The 25,396-nt window shown below is 38.8% G+C and overlaps 1 protein-coding gene across 15 annotated transcripts in view; it reads right to left on the bottom strand.

The window, feature by feature from the left end:
• Positions 1-995: 995 nt before the first annotated feature.
• LOC124063316 (neural cell adhesion molecule L1-like protein) overlaps positions 996-25,396 on the bottom strand; it is a 48,921-nt gene continuing 24,520 nt past the window's right edge. For 7 of the 15 annotated variants that reach the window (XM_046396840.1, XM_046396843.1, XM_046396841.1 and 4 more), the window contains 16 exons: positions 25,194-25,359; positions 24,595-24,719; positions 24,311-24,415; positions 21,955-22,152; positions 21,504-21,574; positions 21,193-21,415; positions 20,168-20,283; positions 19,403-19,607; positions 18,196-18,318; positions 16,324-16,506; positions 9,490-9,552; positions 8,958-9,071; positions 8,469-8,630; positions 7,906-8,085; positions 6,701-6,773; positions 996-2,438 (listed from right to left, as the gene is read on the bottom strand). In XM_046396840.1, the coding sequence (XP_046252796.1) occupies positions 2,225-2,438; positions 6,701-6,773; positions 7,906-8,085; positions 8,469-8,630; positions 8,958-9,071; positions 9,490-9,552; positions 16,324-16,506; positions 18,196-18,318; positions 19,403-19,607; positions 20,168-20,283; positions 21,193-21,415; positions 21,504-21,574; positions 21,955-22,152; positions 24,311-24,415; positions 24,595-24,719; positions 25,194-25,359 (2,321 nt within the window). In that variant the 3' untranslated portion in view covers positions 996-2,224. Of the gene's footprint in view, positions 2,439-6,437; positions 6,508-6,700; positions 6,774-7,905; positions 8,086-8,132; positions 8,291-8,468; positions 8,631-8,957; positions 9,072-9,489; positions 9,553-16,323; positions 16,507-18,195; positions 18,319-19,402; positions 19,608-20,167; positions 20,284-21,192; positions 21,416-21,503; positions 21,575-21,954; positions 22,153-24,310; positions 24,416-24,594; positions 24,720-25,193; positions 25,360-25,396 lie in introns of those variants that run through there. The other 8 variants (XM_046396848.1, XM_046396849.1, XM_046396846.1 and 5 more) reach the window with 8 other exon arrangements.

Genomic DNA, 25,396 nt, shown 5'->3' with positions numbered 1-25,396 from the left:
ACTTTTCAGTTTGTGTGTAAACGTGTAGCAGTGATAACATGAGCAAAACGTTATGCAACAAACACAGGCGTTTCATCCGACACAGACTCAGCCGATGTTAACATCCCGACCTTTGCTTGTTCTAAAATGAGGCTATTAGGATTTTTGAAAGGGTCACCTGCATGTCCTTGGTAAAGATTTATTGGCGTAAAAAAAGCAGCTTGTGTGAAACTTATGCGGGGGGTGGGCTTTGACTAGAGTAATCTTTTGTTGTTGTTTAGCGGTTTTAACATTCCCCACAGAAAGCAATTTTAAAACGGACGAGGGCGTAATCCCCGACAATACAGGGATTATCTCTTCAAATGACCTTTATCTTGCCACAAGGCATGGAGTGCTTCTCATCTCCACTATTCCAAGTCTAGTTCGATTACAGCTACAATGCCCATTTATAATCACCAGAATATGCAGAGACTATACACCTGCAAGGAGGCTGTGAATTCAAAATAGAAGGCAAAAGCCTCCAAGGTATTTTAGAGATGAGAAGAAGAGGGGAGAAGATTTGGGAGCAGCTGAAGTAAACATGTTTATAAATGCTCAGACTGTGAAAATAAATTTGAAATTTAAATTTCAGTCACAGTTGTCGATTTTTGGTTTATTTTGGGAGAAACAAATTTGGCAAATTAGAAAAAAAAAACCCTTCACTCTGAGCTTTTTTATTGAAGGACTGAAACATAATGGAGTGAATCAGGTAGCTGAGCTGTTTTAGAGGATTTTTAAAGAGACTCCCACCAAATGATAAATGAGTCAATCATCTCCCATCTTTGTTAGTCAGAATTTCTGCCTCATCAAAGGTGCTATATTTTCTCCTCAGAAATTGAAGTCAAAAGTAAGTGCCGCTTTGGTTCACATAATTGGAGCTATGGGATGTGGCTCCAATTATCTGAACCAAGTAATGTAAAAGAGATTTCTGATAATGTTAGCTACTTCATAGGTAAACTTTCTGTCATATGACAACGTTTGCTCTTTTTGGTTTGAAGTGCAAAACATCTTTATTTTGTGACAAAGTACACATCTAACTGCATCTTTTTGGTTTTCAAGAGTCTCTGTTGCTTTTAAACAGGTCTTTGCATCTTAAAGAGCTCAGTGGTGAACGTTACACATGAAACATAAGCCAGCACCACTGCTATATCCTGTTTTAACACATCTGTTTTAGTTAGATTGTTGAATAAGTCAAATCTCAAATTTATTTGAGTTATATTCTTGAAGAATATTTTAGGAACATGCATTAAGCATGTAAGAATTCTTTGCATGGATTGCAGAGGTAATGCAAATATATTTTCAGGATTTGCAATGAGTTTCCCCTCTGAGAATAACAAGCTGAATTCAGCCATGTCTGTAACATTCCAGTATCATTTTGTGCTGTAATTCCTCTAACAAACCACAGGCCTGGTGAGTTAATTTAACGTGTGAATTTGTTCTTCTGTTTTTGCTGGCTCCTCTCCATAAAAGCAACATAAAAACAAATAAAGTTCAAAAATATCTTTTATATAATGATATAAATGGTATCACCAGCATTTTGATTATAAACCAATTATCAACTTTCACATATTTGCATATAAACAAAAAAATCCAATATATGTACATAAAATATACAGTAACAGACAATAAAGCATTTCCAGATGTTAGATGTTGGTTTCATATGTTGAAAGCCTGATTTAATAATAAACATATCCTGTAGTGTATCAAAACTGACTGACCGCCATGTTGTCTGTTTGTTATTCTCATCTACTATGTAAAAACAACAACAAAATAATAAAAAAACATATATACTGGCATGTTCAATGCTTTTCACATTGTGGAAAATGACTATTCGTCCTCTGAATGCTGTGAAGGAACAATATCAACATACATTGTTTAAGATTGTGGCTTAGAGGTACAAAAAAAACCCACTTTATTATCATTAATAAAATCATGAAACACTGAAACAATGCAGGCCATCCTCTTACAGTATGTACAAAGGCTCACATGGTCCTCACACTCATGTGCACTGTGGGTGTAATCTGTCCTTTCTGCTCTCCGGGTAAAACTTCTGTGTGCTGCAAAATACTTCGGCACATTTGAGTCATAGTCATTATTCCATCATTTTTGGGTATTCAAGCTATATTTAACATCAGGGAAGCTGAATTTAAAAAGTATCTTGAAACGACTTGAAACGAAAGTAGTCCGTTTCAACTGAAGCCTGGCTTTATGCCGTGACTGTGCTGGGTCCACTGGGCTCGCTAACAGAGCCGCCGTGCTTTCGTCCGGAATATTCTCCAATAAATGAACCGTCTTCACTGAATTCTCCTCCTCCGTCGGCGTAGTCAACCAGGCTGTCCCTGCTGACACTGTCCCCCACCGTGTCATCGCCATTCAAGGAGCACAAGCTACTGCCCTTCAGTGGCTTCTCTTCGCTGTCACTGCCATCAACAACAACAGGGAAGAAAGGCTGAGGTCAGTGATGCAGTGCGTTAACAAACACATTATAAAACGCAGACGTTCAGAAGCAGCACCTGGATGTAGAATGCCACCTTTAACACACGAGCATGCACACAACGTCAGATATAACCAAAAGCCACACACATATGCACAAACACCAACCTACAGAGCCTGTACAGAGTTTATATGGACTATTAAATGGTTGACTGCTCTAACACATACACCACACACACATATGCTCACACGCTCACAAGTTCTTATGGCTTCAATACATCACTACAGGCGTTAAGCTGGGTGGATACATCAGCTACACAGCAGGGAAGAGAGCAAAAGCGAGGTAGGGAGGGCTTGCTACAATCACTTCACTAATTGCTAATTGCCAAGGCTTCAGGACCAAAGGCAATTTCAAATCTCTTTAGAACCAGCGATGGAAATTGCCAGAGTGCAGTGAGAAAGAAGATGAGTGGGAGGTGTGTGTGTGTGTGTGTGTGTCAGTGTGTGCGTGCATGCACATGTATATGTGTGTGTGTGTGGGTGGGGTATTGAGAAAGAGAGAGGGAAGACGGGGAGAAGAGGTGGGGCATATGCAATCCCAGACAAACAGCCTGTCATTCCTGGTATTCCCGAGGGGCCCACACGCAGGTCTTGGAGATTAGATGCCAATTTAATGCTGGGCAGCCGGCCAACTTGCAGGTGTCTCACTACAAGACGCGGGGTCACCTCAAAACACTGAGGATATTTTTCCTCCCTGTCCTCTTTTCTAATTCCCTAAACGATCCATGCTTGGTAATATCGCTCTCTCTTCCCTTTGGTTTGGTATTCACAACACAGAGTGTCTGTGTTCAGAGACGACGCTCAGGTGGCTGGTATATGATAGCACCATTTGAGGCGTACTGTAGTTGACACCTGTGTCAGAGACGTGGTTCAAGCTAAGATTACAAATCGTCTCTCCTTCACGGGGATTTTTAATAACCAGTCTTATCTACTCCATTGCATGAGGCCATTTACCATGCAAGCCACATAAGGTCCGCATTTCAACTCTTATCAAGCATTCTTTCTCTGACGACTCCAGAGTGCCAAAGATAAGCGACTGTTATCTAAGAGTAGTGGAATGCCACAGCCGCTGCAGCCCCCTCCCTGCACACACACACAGTGACTTTGAATGTAGTGATAAACTGGGGCTGAGTGTTTTTGAGCTCCAGCTCTCAGTCAAGGCTTTTGGTTCAGTCTCACCTGCTGCCGTGAAAAGGCTCTCCCGAAGTCTCACAAACAGGTGAGTGATGGAGACACATCACCAGGCAGAAGGCATTTAAATTTGTCTTTCCATTGACCCACACTGACTTGGCTTGGGGGTAACACAGAAACTACTTCAGGCGGAATGGGGACCCACCCCTCCTTTGCACCTGAAGTTGAACTTAGTTGATTTTAAAGGCGTCTGGAGGAAAACTTCACCACATTTGATGCCATTTCCCCAGCTGCATATGAAAGATTAGAGAAGATTAGAGCGAAGATGAGGCAAAAAAGGAGTGGGGCTAGAATAAAAACCCAACAGATAAACTATAGCTGTATCACACTGTTGGCTAACAGCCTAATCCAGCCATGACACCTGCCGTTGGTGGAGTGGACAGAGGGGAAAGGCAGCAGAGGGGTATCTCCAAAGAGAAATCGTCTGAAGTATAATTACCACTTGTCACGTGGCATACCAGTGGGGGGTTTATTGCCTTCAGAGACTCAAAGGGCACAAGAGAGCCCTGAATCCAACTCTAAAGCCAGGAAAACAAGATCATAGTAAGGCTAAGGGCACTCTGGGGGCATAGTAGTCAGAACAGCCTCATGAAACCAACCATGAGAGGCATTCTAAATAGACAGTCGCAGCAAAACATCTGCACTGACTCATATTACCACAGCTTCTCCTGCTTGCTGAGCTCCAGTAAACTTGATGATAGCTAAGATCAATAGCACAAAATTAATGTTTTCTGGAAAATAGGTGTTTGTATATCACAACATGGCAAACGACATATAAAATAATATAATTATTATAACTATTAAAAAAATCAATACAGTAAACGTGCTTCATTTCAGTTTCAACACGCTTCGCTGCAATTTTGTTAGTTCCTCATTATGACTTGCTTTGCATCATTCATTTGGAGACCAGAATTTCAGATAACACAAATGATTATATAATTATAATAAGAAAGTTGATATGTGATAACAGTGAATTACTGTCCTGGCACTTTCCATCACTGTTAAAACTTCAGACAAAATGGTTCTTAAAGTCTGTCTGAAAGTCACCTGAGCATCTGTACAGCCATATTGATTGATAACCCTACCTATCCACACAAATACAGTCATCTGGAGCTATGAGATGGTAAAAACGTACTTATTACACTTTTTAACTACTCCATAATCAATAATAAAATCCATAATCTTCAAACACGACCGTAGACAATGCTTTCTTTCCTGTTTAACAGAATTATAGCCTTGGCAAGAGATTTGGGAACGCATTTGGCTGCAACCACACAATTGTGAGTAATCATGTTCTGAACAATATGATGACGAGCAGAATCAAAGCAGACAGAAGGGGCTATTTTAGGTGATTTCTGTTGCATGCGCACAAACAAACACGGCATTGTCACACAGTTGCTGCAGTGCTGTCAAGCAAAATAGGATTCAGTCGATTTCCCTAAACTGTCACTGTAGCAGCTTAACAATGCAAACAATGGAAATTCAACAGCTATTATAAAGTACAACAGCTGTCTGCTTTGGGCCCAAAGGCTCAGTCTTTCTATCCATTTACCATGCTTAGTTTATGCCTGTTCCATTGAATATAACATATTTTCCATCAGCATTTGCTATACATTCATGGTCAGTCTGTATGTCTGAAGTTAAAGCTTCCTTTGTTGCAACTTAAATGTGGCCAGTATTGAAGATATTCCACAGAATAAAAATACTACACTATAAATTCAACGCGTGAATCAGGACTTAAAGGTAAATCCAAGTCTGTCAGAACACGTAAGCAAAGACACTATAGAAACATTTCATGTTTTACTAACAACTCTTTAAATACATGTTTCTGCATTAGAGGTGGCTAACAAACAACCATAATAGGTTCAGTAGGCAGCTGATCCAAGAGCTTAAATAATTAATAGTATTACAGCTGTCTAAGAAATGTCTTGGCTGCAAAGTGGAGTCACACTACAACCAACCTTTTTGCTCCATTCTGCCATTCACTTCAGCTAAAACCCAAGCAACTGCTGCCGATTAGAAATTGCTGTTTTGGTGTGACCAGTAGCCATTCTGGAAGCATGACTCAGACTATGAACTAAACAACTAGCCAGGAAAGTTGGATTATATTAGAGGACTGGACAAATAACATATTTGGAACATCATCTCAAAATAGCCTTAAATGATGTACTACATACTAGTCAAAAAGGGTTTTCTATTTTCAAGAGGCCTTTTTCCAAATATGAGAGTGGCAAAAGGGGGGTTCAACTTATGTCCAGACTAATACACTTAACTGTGTATTATTGTGTGTTTATTACTCATTTTCATTACAAATATTTTTCTTTTTTTCCAGAATAGAATGAAATCTGGATGTACCGAAGACAACCTACTGTGGTCCAGTTTGGTCCAGTTGGTCCAGACACAGAAATTCGGGTTCTGACAGTATATCAGGAATAAGTAAGCATGTTTCTGTTTTTTTGGCACATGTCAGCTGAGATCAGGTAGTAGACAGGCAGGAAGCATACAGTAACATGCTCCCATTGTGTCCCAGAGGATGACATTAAGTGCCATTAAGTGTATGATCTGGATGAGGTTGAGAATGAAATGCATTTTATATTCTATTGTCTTTTTATTATGGTCTTCAAATTAAGCTTTTCTGAAAATGTCCACTGGTCATTCTCGTCTATCTGACAATTAGATTAAAAGACTACTCTTAAAACTAGCCACTATTCAAGCAAACTACACATTTTGATTACCTAGCCCATTAAATGATGAGAACAATGGCTTCTAGGCTGATCCGGGTAAAGCTCATGAATGCACGGTTTGCTTTGGGGACGGAAGAGAAAAACATTACTGTGACACAATGACAAATGAGTTTCTCAGCCAGAAAATATTTAACATATGGCTCTTACATTAATATTGCTACAACACTATGCATTTTGAGGAGATAAAAAAATCTAATTTCCTCAGTACACTTTGGCACTGCATATTTCCTCTGCAGAGCAGGACTGCAGCTCACCTGTATTCACAGAAGGTGTCATCCTTCAATCCTTGTGACTCCACATCAGGGTGGAGGTCCTCCTTCTCTTTCACTGCAGAAAGAGCAGGACAGACATTTCAGCACCACTGATGAAAAGCAGCACTTTCATCCATAGGTGTAACTGCATGTTACTTGTTGAGACATAAATCATTCGAAAAGTTCAAATAACTGAAAATGATTCTACATTCATCTTTTGCTAATTTTTAATCAGCCTCAGGGAATTTTTTCTGACAATTCTTGGAATCTGAAGCAAAAACCAACTCAACAACAACACTTTGTAGAAACGCAGGAATACAAGAACGAAACTTCTACATCACTTCAGTGTATATAAGATCTGAAATTACAATGCAACTGAGAAGCTTTTGAGAACCACTAAATAGAACTGTGTAAACATTACATCAAGAGTGTACACTGAAAACTTCTCTTCTGCAGGTCTGCACAAAGTACTAAACATCAGCTCTTTGTATAAATATGCTTTAAAAAATACCAGTTGCTTTCAAGAGAGACAAAAGAGGGGTTTCATGGAAAGAGCTGGATGGACAAAGGGGGAATCCAAAGAAGCTGATGAAATATTCAGTGCTTCATGTCAAAAGCTACTGCAGGCAAAGAAGTGGAGTGGTGCAGAAAGGATGGGAAAGCGGCCTGAGAGGTAGGAAGCTTAGTAAGGAGACACTATGCAGGTAGTCTGAATGTGAGAATACGGAAAGAGGCAGGAAGATCTGCACAACTGAGCACAAGTGAGGGGTGGTAAAGGGAGGTGGAACAAAGCCAGCTGATTCCCACTAGTCTGGCTTCACAAGGTATGTAATCAGAAGTGCCAGGTAGCACTAACGGGGCCATGCAGATTATTTCACATGTGGTAAGTATACACCGGCTGCAGGTGTCACACGGACAGTTAATCTGGAGGTAAGATACTGAGCTTGGCAGGGTTAACATGCAGAAGGGTCCATCTAGCTCCACTTTTAATGTATTTCCAAACAGGCTGCAGGCTCAGGGTTGAGACCCATTGCACAGTCATTGTTTCAGGAGGTCAACCAAAATCTATGAAAATTTAGAGCTAACTGCTGATAACTAAATAAGACTTGTGCCTTCTATATGTGCTGTGCATTCCATTAGTTGAATTTTGATTCACTTCCTGAAGCAAAACAGCAAGGGAACCCAACCCTGGTCACAGACTAACTGACCTTTTTGCATGGAGAACGTGTCTTGACGCTGGGGCGGCGGCGGCGTACCTGCATACTTGCCACCTTTGTTCCTGCGCACAAAGCAGGCCATGAGCGCGACAAGAGTGAGGAGTGCCACAGCACACATGGTCCCAATGAACCAGCCCTGGGTCGAAAAGTTGCTCCGTTGACCTTCTACACCTGAGAACAACAATGGCACAAAGACACAGAGTTCAAGGATCGACTTTACACATCAGTGCATTTGAGTACCACAGTCCCCTCAAGCGCTCAACGTACAACTTCATATTTGAATGGAAACAGAAAAACATGATGGATTCTAGTTTGAGAGGATGTTCTCACGTTGTATTTGACTCACATTCCCTTCAGCTACAAAACTCTGTCTCTTCTGAAAGAATATTAGATAGAAAAATAAAACAAAACAAACACACAGAGGTCCAAGAAAAACTAACTCTCACATTCACCACAGTCAATAAGACTTTGTCAATGATAAATTTGAATTCTTATAGCATTTTAGAAGTCAAATCACTAAACTATCGACTGCGACACTGTTCCCCTCCTCTCACCTGTGACTCGAGTCTGGATAACTTCTTCGAAAATGCTAGCATTATCGAGCAGCCCCTTGGCCATGAGGCGTACGGTGTACACGGCCCCGGGTTTGAGCCCATCAATTATGTGGAAACTTTGAGAAGTGTTTACAGCCTCTGAAATCCGCCAGTTACCATCACCTACACAGCCAAGCACAAGAAGTCCACAAGCAGCAGGTCTGTGTTAGCATTTATGCTACAGAAAACGAAGATGGTATGAGCTGTTGCCAAATGATAAACGGCTCTAAACTTGTTAAATGTGTTTCTTGTACTATATATATAACTTTAAGAAAACATCTCAACACATTCTGAGGCAATCATGGAAACGTGGGAAGTATCCATGCAAATGTTAGGCTTCTAATTTATTTTTAGATGTTTACATAAAACCTTCCCAGCTACACCCAAACACGATGCCACCTAAAATTCATGTAAACGTTGAGCAAAGCAAGAACAGGAAAAGTAGCTTACGGTTATTCATATAAGCCACATAAAGCCGCGAGTCCTGCTGCTCTTCCCTGGCAGTCCAGCTGATTTTGGTAAAGGTGTCACTCACATAAGAGCTTATATTCAACAGAGCTGGGACTGATAGAGAAGAAATAAGGGGAGGAAAATAGGGAGGAAAGGAAAACACAGACAGGCACAGAGAAAAGGAGAAAGAAGGCAGGAAAAGAGGATTAGCAGAGGCAAATAGGTTCCCCCCACAGCTTGAGAACAGTGCAGCTAGCAGAAACCCTTCAAGACGATAGCTGAAAAGGCAATGCTGGGCCCCAGACTTAATTGAGTGAAGCTGGATTTTGGCTCATAAAGGGTAGATATAGAGACCGTGGGCGTGAGTGACATCTTGTCTTCACTCCCTCTCTTAAGCAAAGCTGGCATTTCCTGTCGTTAGATTAAAACAATTCCATGTCTCCGATTCCATTGTTAGTTGAAAGTTGGGGTAGATCAAGAGGAGATCACAGAGATATCACTGGCTGTGCGGGTGTCAGTGTGAGCAATATACCTAAAGGAGGATGAGTAGAATTGCCAGGGATAGAGCTGGTAAAGGAGAGAGAGCAGTTGTGGCCTGAAATAAAAGAGAACCCTCGGATGTTAGATTCCTCCTGCAATACTGTCAGGTTTAATACTCTATGTTGTGCTACAAGAAAGCTTGATAGACTACACGAAAGCACGATTGTTAGAGCAAACAGTAAAACTAGATTAATGTCAGTAACTGCGCAAGCACACGTCAACTGTAACAGGGTCTACATAATACATCTGAAATGGAAATTAAGACAGAAATTGTCAATTTACGACAACATATTTAAAGGAACGAAAGGAATTACCCAGGCTATATTTTTACAAATATAAAGAAACTTTTCATGAGGTTATTGCCAGCAACTCACTACGCCAACACACCTACAACGATGCCTATCTCTACCACTACTTCTAAGTTAGCAAGCTACAGAGGCTGCCGGCAGTGATACATACGGCTCTGAACAGAGGCCACAGCTGGAGTCAGGGACAAATCTTCAGAGGGATAAAAAGAAAATGAAATACAACAGAAGATTACAGATATATGGAAAGTCAGTTTTAAGGCTTACAGATCAGGCAGACACACATGCACACACACATCCCCTCACAAATACAACCACATCCAGGTTTATGCCTGCACGACATAGCTGTTTGTTAGTGGCGCTTTTTATTGGGTGACTGATGGAGAGTTGCACCACCAGAGGGCGCTGTGGAGAAAAAAAGATCATAAACTTTGTCCTGTCAATTACTGTGCCTACTTATTTTTTTCAGCACTACTGAATAATTTTAAGCAGGAATTGCGCATGTAATGTATTATTGATAAACACAGTGAATATATTTGCTTTATTCTTGTGTCGACAGATGCAAAACAATGGAGAAGCTGCTCGAAACTGGTGTGATTATTCCAATATAATGGGGGATAAATTAATCATAAAATGTTTGCAATTTGATAAATTGCAAACTTATTAACAAAGAGTCCAGCAGTGACAGAACCACATTACAATTCATTTTGCGTCGTGTTCCACTTGACGAATGTAATGGACAACTGAACAACAAACTGAAACGCACTTTAAGGTTCTATAAAGCCACGAGGAGGTGCAGACTCAGATGGTAATTTTTTAAATGTTCATCACTTCAAGTGATTTCATATCATCATATAATTTTTTTATCATATAATTTTCACAGGATAAATTCATACTAATATAATTAAATATATCTGTCTATCTATATATATATATAATTAACTTAATATAAGTATTATTAATTATAACCACTTCATATTCATTTCTTGCACACTTTTTCATATTGTTCAATAAGATACATGTGTAGTGTAGAATACAACATGTTTTATACAGTAGCTCATCATTATTGTATGTATTTCTATTATTTAATAATGCTGTGGACTTCTACTTTGAGCATTTCTATGTAATCCGTGAGCATTACAATTATTATTATTATCTGTCACATAGTTTGATATTTAAGTTTTCACCAAGGTATTAGTCTGATAAACCATGTTGGTAATTTTCACCTGACACATTGGTACAATTGTTTCTTCATCTGTGGCACACACATTATTTAATTTGCACACTGTTGTTGTCTGTATGCTGTCAGTTTTCACAATGTCTAGTGTGAGTACTGTATGCCGCAATGATAATAAAGCCATCTCTTCATTAATACGTTTCTAACATAAAAAAACCTTCAGTTCAAGCCATTAGCAAATATGTTAGGGATAACAACTTGGGTGTTCAGATGTTGTGCCAGGGAGCAAATAATTCAATTCTCTGGAAGAGCTGGTTATTTTTGTGTGATGCTCTGCTTTTTGTCATGTTTGCAGTCTGCTTTATCTCTGGTTCTTTGTTATCTCAAGAGACCCGATGGAGAAAAATAGAAAAATTCTCTCTGTCTGCCACACTCTTCTGCTATGGCTGTTAGCTGTTCTCTCTCAGTTTATCCTGCTCCTCTTTCTCACAGATGTTTCACTACATCTTCTGTGTTTTATTTTCTGTGTCTCACTTCAGCCACTGTTCCTGCAGTACAAGCCTTTCAAGCAACATACACACACTTCCACTGGTACTGGTTTCTCTCTTTTTTTTGTTCTGGTATGCTAGTCTGCAATTTGCCTGTTTTTAAGACTCACATACCTGTTCAACTTAACTAAATGGTGATGACCATTAAAAGCTCATACTATCACATCGGTGAAATCTAAAAGGAAAACACAAAAGCCTGGGCTCACTAACTCATATGGATAGTTTTTTTTTTTTTTACGGTTACTCTATCATTCCCCATGAACATTGATGGAACAATTCATGATGCTCCTGCTCTGTGCTATTGGCCTCCATAAATCTGCTCTGCTGCATTGTGGCTAACATGCCCTGAGGACAGCGTTCCAAAACAGAACCATTTTATCTCCCCGTCAAGCCTCTACTCAGCCATATTCACCCAACAATGCATCTAATGGCTCTCAGGCTGGACATCCACCGACAAGATGTACAGTCTCTCAAAGGAAGTATAAAAGCCAGAGAGGAATGAACAACTTTTATTAAAACATTCTGAGATAGTAGACAAACACTTTCTCATGCCTTCTCATTTTGCCTGCCAAGTAAAGGAGAGAGCAATTTTCCAGGAACTTTTAACTGTCACAAAATACTAACACTTCTTTCCAGTGTTTATCATCTACCATCAGGGCTGAAATCAATACCTACCACATGCAGTTGAATACGAATATGGTGGCAGGTAATGTTGTCAATCTACTAGCTTAACTGGCTGAATTAAATTGTATGGTTTAACAAACAAACCAGCGTAAGGTATGACGAGGAAAATTAAAAGAGCAAGAATCTGCATGGTTCTATTTTTATGTAAGATACAAATTAAAGACACCATGGATGTAGTTTTTTTTGGGAACATTTTTGGTTTTGGCACCCCAGAATGCATAGGCTGAAAATACATACACAACACGTAACAACACACACAGTAGATTACACCAATTTTGACCAGCGTGTGGTCATTTAGTTTGTTGTTAAATAGCTTTATTAATCAACTAAACTGTAATCACACATCATTTAAGCAGCTTTTATCAATGAATTTTATAATTATAAACGATGTGAGAGTAGTAGCTCATAGTGTATACCTGACGTTTAAGGTCATCAGGTCATATCAAAAGTGGAAAATGCAATTAAGAAATATCTGTTTTAATAGTTACATAACTGTATATTTTAACAGAAATTGTGCATAACGCTCAATCCACTGGTGTTTTTCTGTTTATTTATGTAACGAATTGCATGATTGCAAATTAATCTCTGCACTGACAACTTCTCACGCACATTTTCTTTTTACTATTTTTATGAAAAATTATCAAAATGACTATTTCACTGGCAGTATGAGCAGTTGTAAGTGTGTTGTATTATCTGGGTTAGTCATGTGTTACTTAACATATGATTCTGAATTTTTGTTGAATATTGGTAATGTAATCTTAGTGAGCTGTTCACACTGTTGTTATAAGTTACTAAGCCACAGGTCAAGGTCAAGAACTGATCTTTTTATAGCCTGAATATCTTTGACACTGCATCAATACAAATGAACACACAGCTCAATTTTGCTTGTAAAAGGTACTTATTCTATGTAGATCTTAAAGAAGTTACAGTTTTCTTGACATTTCGTAAGTAGCTAACACATGTAACATAATTTAAAATTTGGGCGTCTAGTTTGGTCGCATTTAGGCGGTTGTGTTTGGCTGAAGTATTGGCTCATGACATAAGCTAGGTGTCTTTTGAAGGGCTTATGTTTGTTGAGTGGTGTGTTTGCAGACTGAATTGGCATATTTTTAGTGAAAAATAACCCTAATTCCTCTTTCTCATTCGTTGGTGTCTAAACTGCTGCCAGCTGCAGGCAGCTCACTTGTTTTTCAGTGTAACTTAATGTAACTGTTTGGGAAGAGGAGAATTACATGTTAAAAAATAAAAAATAAGTTATAAGTTTCCTTATAGGAACTGAACTTTATATTTTAGTTATGCATTTTTACAGACTTTACAGAGTTTACAGCTTTTACAGGCCCACCATTAACAAAAAACAAAGGTCACTTGTCATTAAGTTATAATTTATTATTAATGTGGGTAATATATGGACAAATACCTTGTTTTTGTTTTTCACTGTGGGTAAAAAATAAATTAACAGATATTTTTCATTTTTATACTGCAGGACCAAGTTGGCAAGGATTTTATTGGTTAACACTTTGAGTTTTTATATAGCAAGTTTACTATTAAATAACAGAACATGTCCTGGTTTTACGCTGTGAAAAGACTAGCAAATAACAGGAAATGTCTCATTTTGTGCTGTGGAAAGACTATTAAATAACAGAACATCTCCTCTATGACATAGGGGAAAGACTTTCACTTAAAAGAAAATATTCTGTTTTAATACTGTCGAAACGTCAAGGTTTCTTTACCAAGGAAAGGCTATCAAACAACAAAAAATATCTAGTTTTATAACATGGAAAGATTTTTACATAATAGAAAATGATTCGTTTTTGTACTATTGAAAGACTGTTAATTAACAGAATATGTCCTGTATTTATACTGTGAGCATGTTGTTAATTAAGAGAAAAAATCAGTTTTTAAATTACAGAATAATGTCCAGGTAGCTGCCAATACTTTTTCTATTATTTTATAAAGTTTTGTCTTAAAGTGTGGCTGTTTCTGACTGTTGTTACAAACTGTTTCTACACATTTTTATCTCCAGCATCACGCAAATCACAATTCAATAGGATCAAAGATGCTGCACAGGTTATATTCTTTTCAGTTCATTAATTCACTCACCAACCCTGTGGCTGAAATGGGTGATACCGTGAACAATAACTTCATGAACCCTCAAGGTCATTAAAGAGGATGTGTGCCAGAACAACGATATGATCTATCAACACTATTTAAGTGCTAAAGAAATAATGCAGCCATCGAAAGGAAATACAGAAAAGCTGAACTTGAGGTCAGTGTTTCCTTTGTAAAGAGCCCATGGTTACTTGTGATTGTGTGGTATGCACTGAGAAAAGAGCCTATTTCTACATAGTTCCCACCTGCGTTCTATATTTGTCATTCACTTTTCAAACTCCACTTCAAAAAGTGTGGAATTTGCTACATAGTTTCAAAATACAATTACAATCAAAAATAGCATTGTAGCTAAAGATGACAATTCCTGTGTTCACTCCCTAAAGAGGTAGCGATGATTATTTTTTTCCATTTCTGTCTCAAAACTATTTAGGTTTGAGAGAAAATCCTCCATGTGCCATCTTGATTCAGTTCTTTGAATGTGTCTTTAAAAGTATCCAAGATTACTTTACAAAATTATTACCACCTTTCATGAGACTGACATTTTTGTGCCGTTGTGAGCCCGTTGATTTCTAAAAAAAACGCAACCTGAACCATGAGAATCTCATTAGTTATAGGCCTCCCTCTTAAATGCAAGACACTTGAAAATGTTTACAGCTTCTAAGGTTAAAAAAACATTCTGGAGATTCCCAGTCACACTTAAGGCATACTTAAAGCACAGCTTATTAAACTTAATGTAGAATTTGAAGATTCTGAAAACATTATCTTCAGAAAAGTTTATCTAATGATTTGTTTTGAACATACACAACTGGAAACAACTTTTAGATCTTGTCAGATATTGATGTTTTCATCATCTGTAACTCTGGGAAGCTACTTTGATCTCCCATGCAATCTGCTAAGTCTTCATGCTTCCTTTCAGTGGTGTCTTCAAAGTTTATAATGTCAATTTTCACAGATATGCAGATGACACATGAATATACATTTTAGAAGAGAAAAACAAAATGCCTTGAACTGACTTGCATCCTGTCTTTCCGCAATCAAAAACTAGATGGATAATATCTTTCTATGGCTCAAAGACAAAGACAAACACGCACTATGCAAGAATCTTTGATCTCTAGTTGCCCAGATCAAATGAGAAGTCGTGCTATAAGCTCATGTCTTTGATTTTGAACTAAGCTTTAAATTGCACATTGGCAGGGAGGCCTAAACAGCTTGTTTCATCTAATCAAGTTCATGTGTAGGACAATGTCTCAAACAATGTGAGAATGTGAGAAATACTAAGATTTGTAAGTAGCCACAAAGCCAACTTCTAACTTTTCACTGATCTTCTTTAAAGGGGTATTTGGTGGACACAAATTATTTACAATTCTGTTGCTAGACTTCAAAACAAACACAGGAAGAAACACAGAATTGTAGTTTTAGATGAACTATAATAATAATTATATAATTATTATAATAATTTGGAAAGTTAAAGTTAAGTCGCTTTTATTTAAAGATCAAAATAGCTCAAGACCAGACTGTTTTACAAGTGAAAACCCAAAGAGGCAGAAATATGTAACAAAGAACAGATGATGAAATTACTTTTATTCAGAGCGGGGTGAGTTCTAAAAAACACTGGCTCACACAATTCCCATGATGCAATGGTATTTTTAATAGATATTCATTTATAGACCATGCAAGCCTTGTAAACTCCCACATCATTCAAATTTCATGTCATATGTGTGTAACACTGCCTTTAAGTAAAAAAAAAACTTCAACACAAGTTTTTAAAGGTTAATTAGTTCCTCCTGTAACTTTAGAAATTGCTTAATTTAGGGATAATTAATCATTAGTATTAATGGTATTAATATCTCCACTTTGTATGAATTATTACATTTCAGTGTCTGTCTTGTCTAGTGTATGCTTCATAAACACCAGTGGGGCTTTCATATCTAAACCAGTGCAAATGATGTTTTGACCTTATTAACCACACTATCATGCCCGATAAACTGATTTCATCTACTCACGTTCTTGAACAGGAGTGATGCTCTCCTGGGCAAATGTGGGTCCACAACCTGCTCGAGTGCAAGCACTGAGCTGGAAGCGGTAAAGGCTGCGCTCTTCTAAGCCCTGAAGGCTCCACTGGGTGGTGTCAGCCACAGTGATGTTTATCTCATGGGAATCAACCACCTCCATCGTTGTCTCATTAACTATGAAGGAAGGAGAAAGATGTCAGGTCAGTTCACGAGACATGAGTGGGCCTACAATGTATAGACTCGGAAAAAAGTAATCACTGCTGGTTCATGCTGTATGTTAATGGCACACGGCTTATAATGAGGGTCAATGATTCAGGGAGGAGGGAGATGAAGGGATGTCATGCTAGCTTATGCAGAAAGTGAATATAGCAGATACATGTCGTGACAGGTGAGCTGAGGAGGAATACATTATGAAGAAAGGCGAGAGAAGATGAAAGGAGGAGATAGAGAGCTCAAGAGGAGGGGGAGTGTGTAAACAAGTGGCAATGGATGAAAAGGAGACGAGGAGGAGGAAAAAGAAAACGAAGCGATGGAGGAGACATGTTGAAGGAAAAGATGAAAAAAGGCAAGACTGTAAAAGGAAGAAAAAATACAAGCACAGGTGGAAAAAGAGGAAGAGAACACAGAAAAAAAATGGAAGGAAGGAAAAACTGAAACCTATGGCAGAAGCTGCACAGGCAGCATAATGTATCACTAAACTTGCATTATAGATCAAAGTACAGTGTGTGTGTGTGTGTGTGTGTGTGTGTGTGTGTGTGTGTGTGTAGACTGTCGAAAGAAGAGAAACACACTCTCCTAAAACCCCCCCTATTGATGTCATTACTGTACCACAATGAAATGCAGGTGGGAACTGAATATGTGCCAAGTCCAGAAAATTGATGTTTGTTTATAGCACAGAAAAGTGTGTTTATGAACATTATCTGATTATTCACTGACTAATTACACTGCACTTTCATGACTCAACTGGATGTGTGACTGTGCATAGAGTACAAGGTGTATTATTCAATGAATTAACAGAAAATTGAATTTGAAATATCCTTGAGCTGCATGGTGAGTCAGATCAACTAAAAAACCTCTGACACCCACATCCTACATTGTGTGGGAATATCTGTGTAAAGTCTGACATCTGATATGAAAAAAAGAAAGAAGAGGACGAAGGAGTGTATTGAAGAGCTGGCCAGACTCCGTGGGTGCTGGTGGAGGCGGCAAAGGGCTGTCTCTGCCTTCACATTTTACACAAAAGACTTCAGAAATGTCAGCCAACAAGAGTGTAGGCTTTGAAAACAGAGGAAGTATAATGAAAGGCCCTCATTCACTTGTTCACCCTAACTGTTCTCAAGCATAAAGGCAGAGAAGAAATGCTTCTGAGAGATAAATGCTTAAAAAAATTTGAAAAAGAGGCACAAATATCACAGGCTTTAATAATCCTTCTAGAATGGAACCTGCAGTACATCAGGATACTAGATAAGAAACACTGAGGAAACTGTCAAACTACAATAAAGTAGCCTGCAAAGCTGAGTCTCTGCAGCCCTTTGTGGAGTATCCAGTGTTAAACAGTGCAACCTTGTGTCCGGTGTGATAACACATGAGAAGAGAGGAAAGGGAAGAAAGGTATAGATGATAGTGCATGTAGTATGTTTAAAGGTTTATCAAATCAGCATGTTGGCTCCAAGCCAATCTGTAGTATCCCACATCCACCCCCTCCACAGTTCCTTCCCTCCCACCTGATCTTCTCTCGCCTGTTTTCCACTAATACTGCAGCTACAATGCCGCTCACACAACACTTTGCCTCGCACAACAGACAAAGCTACAGCAAATGAAAACAATGAGTAATTAGTCCAAGACTATTGTGTGTGTACATACTGAGGTGGTACTGCAGGAAATAACCGGTGAGGATCCCGTTTGTCTCCAGGGGTGGGCCCCATACCAACAAAACAGAGTCCATTTGGGCATTGGACACAGTCAGGATGGGCACTTGCTCTGGAACTTGCTCAGGAAAAATGACAGTAATGTTACAGCATTTATTTTACAGACATGTTTCTGAAGCAGTCTGTGATTTATGTATGAGATGGCAAAATCAGTACACTGGACTGTAGGTTTGTTTTAGTGTTAAAATTTATCTAAAGGGAGCTTGAACAGAGACGGTCATGTCCAAAGAAATTTCTTTCCCTCCAGCATCTTTTCATGCTTGATACTTTTTTCTCTTTCATGCTTGAAACTTTAAAAGCTTTCTTTACTCTTTTATTTGTTCAACAGATGAAAAACCACACTGATGTAGCATATGACAGTTTGCTTGTTTAAAGCAGCTTTGTCATTTCACAAGACTGCAAAACTGAGCAGCCTTTAATAACTATTTTAATGAAAAGCTTAGAATGAGGCCAACTTTCATGACTTCCTTCTCTACTGGTCTTAAGGCCAAACATTTTACCATATTCTCTAGATGTGTTTTGAGATTTTGAGAAAATACTTAAAGTGAATTATAATTCATATTTGCCATATTTTTTTTCTACCAAAGGTTCACGTCTTTTCTTTCTTCCGCATTGAGAGAAAAATCCCAAATCTATGATTATGCAAAATTCTATAGTTTAACTATTGCACACAAACTTTCTCCTACCTCACTTAATAGTCCATTCAGTATACATGAATTGGAAGTTTCAAGCATCCACATAACACTAACACATGATTTTTTTTCCAAACTGCTTGCAGGTCTTAAACTCAGATTTAAGGTGAACACAGAGAAACTTTGCCTCCTTCAGTAGAAGTAGAACTTGAAAACAGCCAAAACAGCCTTACAGTGTCAAACTCTGAACATTTATTATTCTGCCCAGTGAAGCACAAACATCACAGTGCAGGAACAATAAGCAAAACACATTTTTGAGTGGAGGGGGACTTGAATGAATTGTGTGCTTTTGTTAAAATTCCTTATCTTGTTGTCTGAGTCACTTTAAATGACCACCATGTTATTAATACATTTTTTCTGCAAGCTGGAGTGTATCTCTTATTTTTGTAGCATTTTTAAGTGTGTGAGGAGCACTCACATGTTGTGTGTTGTATATCTGTGTCACCTTACCTCCCTCTGGAGTGCTGAAAGTGACCGGGTCACTGCTGGGTCCATTGCCTTTCTTGTTAAAAACATTGACAGTGAGTCTGTACTCAGAGAAGGGTTTGAGGCCCGGCACAATGGCGTGAGTCCTCTTCCCAGGAAAAGACATGGACTGGCGCTCATTGAAAGTCTTGTTGGGATTCAGCAGACTCCATTTTCTCAACCAGTGTACCTGTAAGAGGGAAGTAATGGACAACTGTGAAGAACAAGTCTGAACAGGCTACAGAGAGGAGGTAGAGAATGAGGAAGAGTAAGACAAACCAGTGTTAGACAATATATTGAGGATGGGCAATTAATGCCTGGTTTCCCAGTTAATGAGGCTGATATCTGAAATCAAATATCATAATGAACTGTGAATGTGAGATGTAAAATTTGTATCCACTAATTCAAGAGATTTTAATGAGGACACCTATTCATACAGTATCTATTTTTACAGTTACTGTATCACATTAACACATTTAACAAGTGTGTTTTTTAATTGGAATATATAGATTCTTTTATTAAATTATACAATTAAACAACATGGTGGGCAAGAAAGCTCACCGCACGGCAACTTAGGAAAACAGATGCAGACAAAGAAAAGAAGCACCCTACCTCTTTATACCTATCTCAAAAACACAAATTATTGTATTGTATAATAACGTGAAGTACTGTACTGCTGTTTGAGGATCCTCTGTTGCCTTGGAAGTCTTAACGTAGTCTGCAAGTGTTTTTGTGCTTCAGGATACTCACATCATAGCCCCCTAGATGACCTCTCACTGTGGCAGGTGGAACTGGGGTCCAGCTAACTCTGAGAATAGTGGTGTTGAGCACCTCCACTGCTACATCCCGTGGTGCTGCAGTAGGGACTGAAGAGCACGTAGAGGAAAGTCAGGAATACAGACACACTGAAAACAACAGGACGTCTTTGCAGAGAGTCTTTAACACTACCATAAAACTTGTACAAAGACAGAAAAAGCAGCCTAATTATAGTGTCTGAGCTGTTGAAGACAAAAAATATCTTTTCTTGTTTAGGCTGTACAGAAATTATCTGTTGTTGGTGAAGGTGGTGAATGAAAAAGTAATGCTGGTATATCAGCGAAAATGTGCACAAACACTTCCTCAGCTGGACACCAAATGAGGCAGAGTCATTGTTCAAAGCAGTTTATTTTTCATATTTCAGCAGGGACAAATACAAGACTAATCATGAAATGAAAATTCGCTCAACATTTTCTGCTCTACATGTTACTGTACTGGCAGCAGAAAAGGATAAAAGCACAGCAGACACTAGACAGAGGAGCAACTATGGTTCATCAGTAGGTCTAAAGCACAAAGTGTGTCATGATCTGTCATATCTCCCACAGCTTCTGAGACAGAAGTGGAAATGTGACATCCTCCTGCTCTACAAAGGTTATCTGCCACCTGCTGGATTTAGCAAAGGAGTTTTTTTCTTTTTCTCTTTATTCAAGGGGGAGGAAAACTTACTACTGAACACCTGCACAGGGTTAGAACCATGGGGAAAAGGAAAAAGTAAAGAACTTAACCTGACACATTTTCCCGCAGACAATGCCAAAAGATGACTGAAGCCAGGGTGGGGTACAACAACACATAAGGTTCACAGTAAGTGACAAGCCAAAACTTGTGCTAGTTCAGCCTTAGGGTACATTTTAATAAAACAGCAGAATGTAAGTGAGTTGCATATAAATATAAAATTCTGAATTAAATGTATCAGTGACATGAATACAAACAATAGAGGACATAGTAAGTCTACAACTTACCATCTTCTCCAGAGTAACCAGTAACCACTTTAGGGTCTGGTCCCCAGCCATGGCTGTTCCTGCTCTGAATTTTGATCTCGTAAGGGACAAATGTGGACGTGTTCCTCACAACAAACGAATGTCTTCTGACCAGATGCTCCTTCCACTCATCCTCCACTCCCAGTTTCCTGTAGCTCACCTTGTACTCGAGGCCAGGGCCATTGTGTTCAATAGGCAACAGTGGCTACAACAGAATAGATGGTTTAGAAGTCTTGAAGAATGCTTCCATACTATAATGATACACTTTCATGTTGACACGCGCTTTCTCTTACCTTCCAGCTAATGTCCATTTGATGAGGAAGAGGGCCTTGAATTCTGATATTTTCAGGGTTCTTATCAGGGGCTTTGAAGAGATGTATATCATATTTTTACAAAAGAAAAAACATTTTCAAGTATGTTTGACTGCTGTCCTGCTAAAATGCAAATATCTATGCAGAAGCAGACTCTTTGGAAACTGTAGTAGAAGTGTTTTAATTTCATACATGCACATATTCAAATGAGAGCACGGTTAAGCAGCAAGATGTGTTGGAGTCAATACTATGGGACTTGAAGGGCTCCCGAAACATCCCCGACTCCTGCTGCTTCCAAGCCCTGTGGCCAAGACATGGCCTCTCCACTCAGAACCTCTCTGAACATTTCAAAAGAGTTGTTCCAACTTTACATGCTGTCACAATGGACACATAACCTGAGCAGAAAATGTTAATTAAAGGGAGGGAGTCTCACCAGCAGGGGGTGTTTTGTATCTCTCAGTGGGCTCACTGGGGGGTCCAGGTCCAACAGCATTAACAGCATACACTCTGAACTGGTAGTTAAGGTGTCCATGGAGTGCCACCTCTGCTGTTGCCTGGTTACCGGGGACTTTCTGTAGGTCCTTCCAACTGCCAGGCTCCCACTGGCTCTCCTCATACTCCACTATAAATTCTGTGGTCATGGAGGAGACAAAAGACATGCACATTCAGTTATCACTATACAACTGACAATCACAACTGCTGAGAAAGCCTGCATAAAAGGTTGTCCACTACATATTCCACCAGACCAATAAACTGTTGAACACTGTTGACAAAAATGTTTATTTACTTCCTTTCAGAAAGCTAGATGAGAGGGCAGACATCTCCCTTATGTCTATATGTTAAGTGCAAAGCTGGAGTCAGAGGCCAGTAGTTTAGCTTAATAAAAAGCTTAATGGAAGGTTTCCTTCTGCTTCCAGTCGTTCAGCTAAGCCAGGCTCCTGGTTCCAGCTTTGTACTTAACACACAGACAAGAGACATGGTTTCAACCTCATCTAACTTTTAAAGAAAAAAGCAAATGTCCCAGAACCTCACAACCTTGACCCACAGTTTAAAATGTTACTTTTCTGCACATTAAACCTATCCTGCAATAGTGTAGTACAATCACTTTTTATCATTTTGTGCAAACGTATAATTGCATAAAATGTCCACACTTTATAGTAACCTTTAAAGCAACTATGATAAATATTGTCATTATAAAAATGCCCCAAAATTACAAGGTAAACAATGTGTCAGTAATTGCTCATAGTGATGAATTTACAGAAAATTAGCTGCCAAATCTGAAGCTTTCCTCGTTTTACAGAGCTTTTTAGTGATTCTCATCTCATTATTTGATTGCTTGGTTAGCAGCTTTTCTTTACGGTTCACTCTCACCTCTCTCATAGTGCCGTTCAGCTCTAAAGACCCACTGTGCACTAACTGCTCAGCAAACGGCTTCAAAGGAATGACCATGTTGCTCCAAAAACATTAGCTTGCTTGACTGCAAGTTTGTCATATCAGCTTAGACTAAGATTATGTGTCAATGCTGTGTTCGCAACTTGCTACCGCTGGCCCCAGGTAGTTATTGCAGATTTATCTAAACTATTAACTACTTTTTTCCCCATAAAAATCACCTAACGCATTGCTACAATCTTTTTCCTGAAGTTACAAATTATGAAAATGAGGATGATTCATATGTGTCCAAATTCTCAGTTAACTGCTCCCTGAGAGTACTCACCTTACAGTTTATCACGCAGGCAATAATAAATGAGTGAAAGGCGGCGTGATTTTAGACACAGCTATGACAAATTAATTATATTAAATGAAGATTTCTACCCACATCCACGTGGTGCTAAGCCAAACTGTGTGATCCACAGATCTCTTTGCTAGAGATGGCCTTACAACTGATGTCTGTTGCTCCAAGATGTTTAATTAAACAAATAAACGACTGCACATTTCAGTCTAACAAAGGGCCTTCTTCTGGCATGTCTACTTTAATTTCTAATCATAGATATCACATATCAAAGCTAATAAACACTACAAGAGGACATATTCATCAATTAATATAAATTCTTATCATCAGTGAGTTAAAAATAAATTTCTTTTTGAAGAATAAATTAGGTTCCAAGCTTCCCTGCCAGAATCCTCAGCACATCACAACTATTTGCAGCGAGCACTTGTTAAAGAAATTTACTTTGTACTCAACAGTGATCACAGCAGCAGAATCTGTTAACGCTCCATTTCACAACAGAAGAGACGAGGCAGCATTTAGTGATGTGCAGTAACTGAATTAACTTGGATCAAACATAAATTCTAATCAAGTTTTTAGGGGACATAGTTCAATTTTTTTTCTGTGGAAGAGATCTTTTATAAAGATAGTAGTCACTGAACAAAACCAGGTCCCGTTTTCTTGGTCCTATGCTTTGTTCTTAGACAATTATCTATATTATTATGCCATTTGTTGTCTCTACAGTGGTTTAAGTAAAACTTCCACCTCTGGTTGGACAGTAAGGTGAGAATCGATTCTGTTCTACTATGTTCTATTATATTCAGTCTCCCAGAGTGTGTCCTACAGATGGCCATAGCTGGCATGAGCCAATATGCCCAATAAAATCACTGTAATTATCTTGTACTTGCTTCATAATTACACAGTAATTATATCATTACGTGGACTACAAACTTAAGTGTAACAGCTGACAGTCACAACCGTTAATAGTATACAAGCAATTGTTTATTCTTCCTCTGTAGCATCATCCTAACACCCCCACACTTCAGGTTGTACAAGCTTTATTTTTTGAAACATCAACAGTTACCTGTTACAGAGCTATTGTGATCACTCCCAGGCACCCAAGACAGGCAGATGTTTCTCGGACTTTTAATTTCAGATATTTCTAACTTTTTTGGCGCATCCGGAACATCTGAAACACAAAATACAGAAAACAACATAAGATGTTCAGTAGCAACTGTCAGTTTTAATAACCAAAACATATAGGAGGTTTAAACATGACCATGACATCCAAACTACAATCACTGTTTACATTTATTTTAAAAATCATGTAATCAATAATTAGCGATATTCTTTACAAACCCTTCGTACCCAATACGGTGAGTAGTGCAGTGGCATTGTCCTCATCTAGGCTGGTTCTAGCAACGCATGTATATATTCCCTGATCACTCAGGTTTACATTCATGATCTGCAGCCTACCATCGTACGCAAAGTATCTGAAAATATAAGGACATTTGTTAGGATATATCTGGAATATATTTTCAATCAATCAATAAAGTGGAAAGTTCTCAGTGAGCATGTACACTAGCTTTGCCAAAGCTGCATAATGTTAAACAGAACCAAATCAGAACAAAATCAGGTCCAGATTATTTCCATTCATGTAAGTGCAGTTTGTGTTGTGTGTTAACCTTCCAACAGCTGTCATTAAAAGCAATGGCATGTTTTCAGAAAACAAACAAACCTCATAACCAGGCAAACAAAAATGTAACCTTGGCAGACCAAAGAACAACAAAATGCCCCATCTTTAATGCTCCACTGACTAGGACAAAGAACAAAGCATCTGGGATTTTTTTCATGCACTTGTTTTCTTCTCATGCATTTGAATAGACATAAAGACTCTGAGCAAAGCCAGCTTAAAGACAAACACAGCAGAAAACTAATGGAAACACTATCAAACCACAGCCACCTACCTGGAATTTTCCTCACTGGAAAGTGGGATCTCATCCCCATCTTTCCTCCACAATACCTCAAAGGAGCCTCGCAGGCTTTTATCATACTCTGCCCGGCACATCAACTGGGCTGTGGTCCCACTGACAATTTGGGCATCCTGAGGCGGACTTACTATTCTTGTACGGTCTAAGGATAAAAAAAAGCACATGCAGTAAACTTCAAG

This window comes from Scatophagus argus, chromosome 8 (assembly GCF_020382885.2).
Source record: "Scatophagus argus isolate fScaArg1 chromosome 8, fScaArg1.pri, whole genome shotgun sequence".
NCBI classification, from domain to species: Eukaryota; Metazoa; Chordata; class Actinopteri; family Scatophagidae; genus Scatophagus; species Scatophagus argus.
This window is presented reverse-complemented; position numbering and strand designations above follow the sequence as displayed.